This window comes from Sinocyclocheilus grahami, unplaced genomic scaffold (genome assembly GCF_001515645.1).
Source record: "Sinocyclocheilus grahami isolate Dianchi unplaced genomic scaffold, SAMN03320097.WGS_v1.1 scaffold130.1, whole genome shotgun sequence".
In the NCBI taxonomy this organism is placed as follows: domain Eukaryota; kingdom Metazoa; phylum Chordata; class Actinopteri; order Cypriniformes; family Cyprinidae; genus Sinocyclocheilus; species Sinocyclocheilus grahami.
This window is the reverse complement of record NW_015505309.1, coordinates 913713-922192: the sequence shown is the minus strand read 5'-3', so window position 1 is coordinate 922192 and position 8480 is coordinate 913713. Positions and strand designations below refer to the sequence as shown.

At 39.2% G+C, this 8480-nt stretch overlaps 1 protein-coding gene across 1 annotated transcript in view; it reads right to left on the bottom strand.

The window, feature by feature from the left end:
• Positions 1–976: 976 nt before the first annotated feature.
• The window catches only part of grin2aa (glutamate receptor, ionotropic, N-methyl D-aspartate 2A, a), a 153099-nt gene continuing 145595 nt past the window's right edge, over positions 977–8480 (bottom strand). Inside the window, exons 11-13 of the mRNA XM_016279424.1 lie at positions 5434–5621; positions 3998–4236; positions 977–2782 (exon numbers count right to left, since the gene is read on the bottom strand). Of these exons, the coding sequence (XP_016134910.1) occupies positions 989–2782; positions 3998–4236; positions 5434–5621 (2221 nt within the window). The 3' untranslated portion in view covers positions 977–988. The remainder of the gene's footprint in view (positions 2783–3997; positions 4237–5433; positions 5622–8480) is intronic.

The following is an 8480-nucleotide window of genomic DNA, read 5'->3' as shown; positions in this document are numbered from 1 at the left end:
GCAAATGAAAACCAATGCTCTAGTTCAGACTTCAAGCTTCACAAGCGGCCCTCATTAAACTTAATGAGTGGATCGCAATAGCGAAGCGAGGCTCCGCCAAACTACAGTAAACAACAGTCTTCGAGAGGGGATGCTCTGATTCGGTTTCACAGTGTACAGTGACAGATGGAAGTTTTGAACGAAATAAATGTGAGACAAACTTCCATCGCAAAAACCTCCCCACAATCTGGAAATGGAAGATCAACACAATATTCCCAGTCGAACAACCTACATACAGATCAAGTTTTCATTGCACAGATGACCACCTCAGCTGTCGAACAAAATCACCTTAATGCAAGTATATCTTCAACCGAAATAAGACAAGAAAAGAAACACACATGCAAAAGAAATATATTCCTGACAGGAATATAGAAGTTCTGTTTATAAAGCAGAGGTGGGCGGTTAACTAATGATTATTGTGCTACCAAATAAGATAGAGAAGAGTCTAAATTCTAAATAGGGATTAGAATGCCAAAAATCCCAAGTCTATAGTAATAAAAGCAAAAATGCAATTGCTGAGTGCCATGGATGAAATACCCTTGCTTGCCTTAAGATCAGGAACAATTCCAGCCACAGTCCATCAGTTACATATACGGTCTTGTCACATGCAACGTGGGGCCAAATACCTGAAACCCCACCCTAGGATCTGCTTCAGTCCACCATAGCTTCAGGTCGGACTTGAAGCGGCACATCTGCACTAGCACTCCAAGTTTTGAGCACACATTAGCCGAGTGTTGGGGATAATTAACAACTTCCATGCTGGATCACATTTTATTGGCTTACACTTGACTAACTCTCTTTCTGCAGATACCTGCCCAGAAGGAATCTTAAAATGCTGAAAACCTCTGGAAAGCTCTCGTATAAGAAGAGCGGTATCTCGGGTACTTTGTAGATGTAGGTGACTGTGGCATTCTAAGTGAGTAAATAGTTCAACTAAACAAAAAAAGCATTAAACATCTGACTCGAGACTAGGTATTTTCTTATATACTCGTCTATTGCTAAACTGTGAAGAGTTGAGAACCCGGGGAGCTGAGTATGCACTAGTCTTGTTGGCTACATAAGGCATTACATGCTCTGAAATGTACATGTCATTGGGTATTCGACCATCCCTGGAACAGTATGAAGTGGTGGACTTCACAGAGGACCTCAGATTGTTCTCGTTCCTAGTTTTGATGGGAGCCAACTGTTTGTAAATATCCGAGGAGCTCCTGCCGTGGACCAGGCGAGTGTCATCTCGTATAGATTGCATGAAGGGGTTGTCCGAGGGGTGATCAGGGTAAAGTGACTTACTACGCTTGCTTTCCTCCAGGTTTCGGTTAAAGAGCATGGACCTGCTGCCGAATAGTTTGTCAGCCTTGATGTTAAACATGTTTGCATAAGGGCTGTCCTCCAGGAAGCGGTCCTTCTCCTTTAGGCTGACGCTCCGCGCCGGCCGGTTCAGGTCAATTTCTTTGGGCTTCTCAAGCATGATATTGTCAAAGGAGTGCTGACGGCTGAGCCTCAGTCTGTTCCTCCTCTGTACGTGTGGCCCATCCGTTTGAGGCCAGTAGTGGCTAAACATGTCATCGTGGTGCATGCCAGGGCTGATCATGGCCTCCTGCAGCAGTTGGTCCTCACTAATGTCATACAGGTTGCCCATGTGGATGCATGCCTCGCACCGGTTATACGGTGAGCGTAGGGCAGCGTAAGGCCCAGTGCTGTAGTTGTTTACCTTAGAAAGACAGCTCCGGCAATGAGTCTGTTTGAACCGGTCGTTGCTTTCATGAGGACTGAGATTCTTCTCCTTCATGCTGTAGTGTTTGTTGTAGACGCTGTCCGGCAGAAGGTCCGAGTCACTATGATGTAGGGGGCTGCTGTTGAGATGGATGATGGGCTGGTCGCATTTCCTGTAATTGTCATTGTGGTCTGAATAAATTTCGCCAAAATCCAAATCGTCAGTTGTCAGGCCTCTGCCTTCCCTGTAGTGCTGTGACTCTGAGTGCAGACTCAGCTCCCGGTCAGAGTCTATGGTGTATATTTTCTCTCGGCCTGCTCCGCCCTGCTTATTTTTTAAGTAGGACAGCTCTACTTCGCTGCAATCCCTAGGGTATTTTGACGTCATCGATCTTTTTTTTAAGTTATCCTTGGACTTCAGGTGCTTGTTATTGTCTGGATCCTTGTAGGAGGTGGCCCTGCTTGAGCAGTCGGAGATATCTGAGTGTGCCGTGTCCTCTGGCAGGTACCTCTGACTCTTCATGGACAAACGGGGGTCTAGGGTATCAGACCCCTGAGTTTGACGCAAAGTATCCACAGATTTCTTCCACAGAGCTCTGGGTTTTGCATTGGTTTGGGCTGTGTCTGCACTCACCGACACCTCTACAGTATTAGGGTTTGATTCATTGAGGGTGAGGGGATGCTGACCTTGGAAGATGTAGTTGTTCAGATGGTCCTTGTGGCGGTTTGCCAGATACGCCTGTAAGTCGCTGGAGTCTCCATAGATGTCCTTTTGGGCATAGCTACGATTGTCAGTGTAGATGAAGTTCCCTTTCTCTGCCATCATGTCCATGATCATGGGGCTCGCCGAATGCATAAACTCACCTCCACGTTTAGGAGAGTTGATCCTGGAGCCACTGAGGTTGGTCATATTAGTCATCTGCTTCGCGGACTTGATAAGCTTAAGCATGTTGGACTGTGGACTGAAGTCCAGGTCAGATGACTTTTTCTTCATGTCGATGTGAACACCATGAATGCAACTCCATATACCCTGTGGAAAAAAGAGTGAATCAAGTCAATATTCATACTAGGGCTGCACGATAAATCGCATGCGATATTTAATGCGCATCTTGTCGGAAAGCCGGTTCTGTAATCAGCGGTAAATTCACATTGAGCAGTATTAACTACACAGAGCCGTTGTTCACTGACGAGCTGCGCAAAAAAATTGCGCGAGTATAAACGTGGTTTTTTCGCAACTCGTCAGTGAACAACGGCTCTGTGTAGTTAATGCTGCTCAATGTGAAAGCCCGCAGGTGATGGAGATTTACCGCTGATTACAGAACCGGCTTTTCTGACAAGATGCACGTTAAATATCGCATGCGATTTATCGTGCAGCCCTAATTCATACATTAACCATGATGTCTGTGACTTGCAAATGTACCCATCAGTGTGATCAAAGAGCACTTATGAAGTTTTTAATTAGGGCATAGATAAAAGCCAGTGACACAGATGTCTTCAAATTTAGAAACAAATTACCAAGGGGTTTATTTTGAAAGGCACATTTTCTTTAAAAATTATAATTTTCTCTTAATATCTCTATGAATCTCTTTTCCTCAGTAAACACTTACATCAGTTATGCTTGAGATCTCCAACACCAGCATTTCATTACCTTAAAGATGCTAATCAGAGGCACCATATTCTCACACTGACAGCATGTACACAAACCCATCAGGGTTCAAAACTAAACAAAAACATACTGAGCTTTTGGCTGTGCTAGAGATCATGCTGTCAAAACAGACTGCTGCACTGTCATTTTAAGCTCCCTGGCCATGGAACAAGTGGTCGAAAATCAAATTTCTGACAAACTTTTTCTTTCAAACACTGCCCATGTCAGGCTAAAGAATGAGCTCAAATGCTAACTGGATTACCACTGACACTCAGAATTAAGATATTGGCTGTCCCTACTGTCAAGCCTGATTCAGCAAACACCAAAACCAGGGGTCTTTAACAGTGGGTTCACAACCCCTAGGTGGTCTATTGCGGTAATACGGGGTGTCAGCCAATTATTACTTGCTCTCAAAATAATTGGTGCCTCATTTGTCCCTATTTTTATATAATTTTTTGCCTTTCATACTAATTTATAAGCATATGATTACAGACCGGGCTTAAAATGCACTAAATATATTTTATACATGTAACAGGGAATCCTGCCCTGATTTTCTCATTTTATGTCCAGGTATGGATGATTGTATGAACAGAAGCTTACCCTGCTGATGGAGAAGAGCAGGCCAGGTTTGCCTGAGCAGATGCCAGTGAAGCAGTATCTGAGTCTCCAGTAGAACAGGTGCTCCCAGACAAAGGTAATGAGGCTGAGACCCATGGCAGTCGCCAGCATGTAGAACACTCCAGCCATGTTGTCCACATCCAGCTGGCTGCTCATTACCTCGTTTTTCTCATTGTGGCAGATCCCAGTCAGCCATTGAGCCTCCAACTCCTCCATCTCACCTGAGGAGAGACACACACGCACACGCCCAGGCCCACGTCATCAATCTCCATTTCATGTACACATTAGTGGGCCGCACTACTACCGTCCAAAGACATATCCTCCTGTTCCAGAACTCTCCATGCCCTAACATGTCAAAGTGAGAATCAGTAAAATTATACACTCAAGCTTTAGCCATATGTTAGCACCATCTGAGACTTTTTTCTCTTTCTCAACAAGGTGCAGCTGCCAGGAGAATAATTCTGTCAGTTTTCATGCTGGCGTATAGCACTACTGTGAAGCACAGCATATAGTATGGAGAGAGAAAAATACTGCAGATATCAAGGAAGAACCTTGAAATAAAAGTATGCTAAATAATTTAACAGATGGACATTGCTGCATGAACACAACACATTCTAGTTCTGGCTTCAATGCACAGCATAAAAACGCTTTAGGGTAGACATATACATTTATTCATAAAGCAAAAGCTGTTCCTGTAGCTCAGTGGTAGAGCACTGCATTAGCAGCGCAAAAGGTTGTGGATTCGATTTCCAGGGAACACACATACTGGTAAAAAATGTATAACCTGAATGCACTGTAAGTCCCTTTGGATAAAAGCTTCTGCTAAATGCATAAATTATTATATTAATTAATTATTATTATTAGAAGCTTTTATTGAAAGCAACTTACAAATAAGGAACAGACATATTTTCAACATAGAGACAGTGGCACACATAAATATGAATATGAATCATTAACACATAATGTGCCCATGTTTTCTTAGGGGCAAAGATTTAAGGATGTCCTGTTTTTCACCCTTCTTTTTTGTTTTTGTTTTTTTGCACTATTACTGAGACAAATTTAATTAATATTGAAAATAACAACAATTGTAATAATTTAAAATAATGTTCATGTTCTTTTTTTTTTTAATAATCATCAAATAATAATAATAATTTTTAATAATGAAAATCTTATTTAATTAAATATTATAAATACTATTGTTGTGACTGTTCATAGGGCACTTTCAGACCATCCAGGTCAAAACCTGGAATGGTGTGATTCACTACCTGCATATGTATATAAATATACATGTTTAATAATATATTCAATCCTTACAGTACTATGTTGGGGACTCCATGGAGCGAGTTTATACATCTCTCAAACTGTTTTCTCTAACATGCACAGCATTCTGGACTGCTGCCAGGCATGCAAGCACTTACCATCTCCAATAATAGCCAGAATGGCCAGATCCACCGGGCGCTTCCAGGCCGACCCTTTCTGCAGGGCGATGCCATAGCCAGTGGTAGCAAAGATGTAGCCACTACCAATGGTCACTAGTTTACACCCCTCATCCCTACCGGCCATGTAGTTCAGCACAGCTGCGTCATATATGAAGGCATCCAGTTTGCTGGTGAAAAGAAAAAGCACAGAACACTATTCAGATGGCAAATAGAAAGGTTAAATGTTCTGAGTCATTCTCATGCCTTAACACCACTGCCATGTCACCAAAAGCATCGAATGAATCATAACACATTTTAACTTTACAGCAATGAGGCAGACGCAGGGGCACAAGTTTAAGGTGAGAGACAGCACTGGGTGCAATCACACCAGAAGCAGTGGAGCGAAAAACAGCACAATAAAAGCTATTTAATTGACTTTGGCCTAATGTTTTATGCCAGGGGTTGTCAAACTGGTGTCTGCAAGAGGGATTAGAACATTTGAGATTTTTTTATTTATTATTTACAAAATACATTTCAATAGTAATAAATAAAAAGGCTGCATACTTCACAGAATTGTTTGGTTTTATCTTGACATTGTTGTCTTTAACTTGCTCATTGGTGCTTGTGAGGCACAATTCTAGTAATGCTCTTCTCTTTAATGCTTCTTTGGAATAATATTTGTTCTGAACAGCGCAGTAAATTTGAATAAAAAATTAATCACATTATGTAAAAACACAGTATGTACAGTATTAACTATATAAATATATAATTATTTTAGTCCGGATTACATTTTGTTTTATTATTTTATTTTATTTTATGAAAACAATTTTTAATAGTTTTAATTTTAGCTACCAGTAACAATACTGGGAACAAACTGAAATGTAATATTATAAACTCAACTCCACCTCCCCCATAATGGTCACAGCTGAAAGGAGGATTGTGAGTCAAAGCACAAAAGAAACATAAAAGAGCATTTCCTTTCTTTTGTGTCTTTTATTTTTTATTTTTTTTATCATGCTAAACCATAGATAGATAAAACCTCAGTTGTAACATAAGGAAGTTTATGCTTCTTCATTAGACAGCCATCATATGACCAGCTCATGACAAAAATCACAGATGATCTCTGAAATTTGTCATAAACTGCAAAAACGTGACAAAAATCGCACTATGTGCACCCAACTTTAGACCCCACCTACAAACTGACATTTGGAGCCAAGGTGGGCTGCTTGTCAAACTCAATCTCTCTGTTGGAATAGCCTTTGTCTAAGACTCATTAGTCTGGTTGTCTGACATTTTCAAGAATGTCAAATGTAACTTAGGGATCACGCTGACATCCAGTAGATTTGTTCAATTATTCTTTTGTAATGGTGGATCTGCAGTATGTGTAATGATATGCCGAGCTGCGAGAAATGATGCAATGCACTTCCAAAGGAAATCATCTACACTGTAAAAAATTATTGTGATTTTAACAGTAAAAGACTGTAAAAATGCTACAGTAAAAACCTGTTAACTGGTTAGCAGTAAGTTTCCATACTATATTCGGTGAATAAATGTAATTACATTTAATGTAATTTTACAGTAAAATACTGATAAAAATACGTTTTTTGGAAGTGAAAAAAATCAGTCATTGTATAATTTACAGTGACAAACCGTAAATTGACACTTGCAGAATTCCCTGCATGACACTTCATATTTGATGTTTTTTTTGTTGAAATACCATGTTTCTTCTTAGATTTTTCTTACCAGTTGTGTACATTAGGGTTTAATCTTACATCTAAAGTTGTTAAATTAATGTTTATTGCATTATTTCAGTATCATGTGTGTCACCATGATGGGGTTTAGTGTTTGTGTGAATGACAATGTGCACCTTCTATATATAAGTATTGCCCTCCTCAGCTCGTAGAAAAGCTGTTTGTGATGAGCTTTGGTTCATCATGTGCCTTTCTCATCACCACCAGTTTTTGGTGGTTATCAGTGCATTACAATGATTCAAAACAGATATTTGTACTTCAATATGTTGGTTTATTAACATTACATCAGTTAATGAAATACGGTATTTTGTTGTGAATTTAAGTTAAGTCTGTAAAACCTAAAATGTTGCTACCATATTTTTTACGGTGACGATGTATTTTTTACCACAGCTACCGGTATTTTACCTTAAATGTCACAGATTTTTTTTTGAGTGTACGCTTTATTAATATACTGTAAGGTAATTTAATATTGTGCATGTGCTGTACCCATCTGCAAATATACAACGACACAGTCTTGCTGCAGTTCAGAGTGATAATGAAAGCTGTTTAATAACACTCACTGCTGATCTACTGCTTTTCTTTCACTGTACCTTATAATACTCAGATTTTATGAATTATATGAAGCTGAACTGTCTTAGTAAAATTGTCAGAAAATAAACTATGGCCATTTGTTCATCATTGATTTTTATCATATTCATTAACCAAAAACTGCACAAACTTCCTTGTGTTAGAACCGAGGTTTTATTTATCTAGAGATAAGCATGATAAAAAAAAACACAATGACCCACGATGCTCCTTTAATTCGGCTGTGACTATGATGGTGGAGGACTTTATAATGTTCAGTTTATAATACATTTCAGTCTGTTCACAGTGTGGTTATTGTTAACTAGTTAAGTACTTTTTTTTTTTTTTAACTTACATTAAAACATACACTTAAAAAATTGGTGTTGAAGTAAAACGCAGAAATCTGAATAAAAATCTTTAAAAAAAAACTACAAAAATGACAAAGGCACGTAACAAAATTATTACAACTTTTTGAATTTGAAATATAATACTAAAATAGCTGTCTGTTCCTCAGACAAAGCTATCGTATGATTTTTAAAGACATTTTGTAGCTTGATGATGGCCTGTATATTCTTTTGTTTTTGTGTTTGTACTGTTTGTGTTCCACTTAAGAAAGAAAGCCATACATACATATGGAGCAACATAAAAATGAGTAAATAATAACAAAATCATAATTTTGGGGTTAACTATCCCTTTTATGATAACTATGCCATTTTAATGAAGCACGGCCAG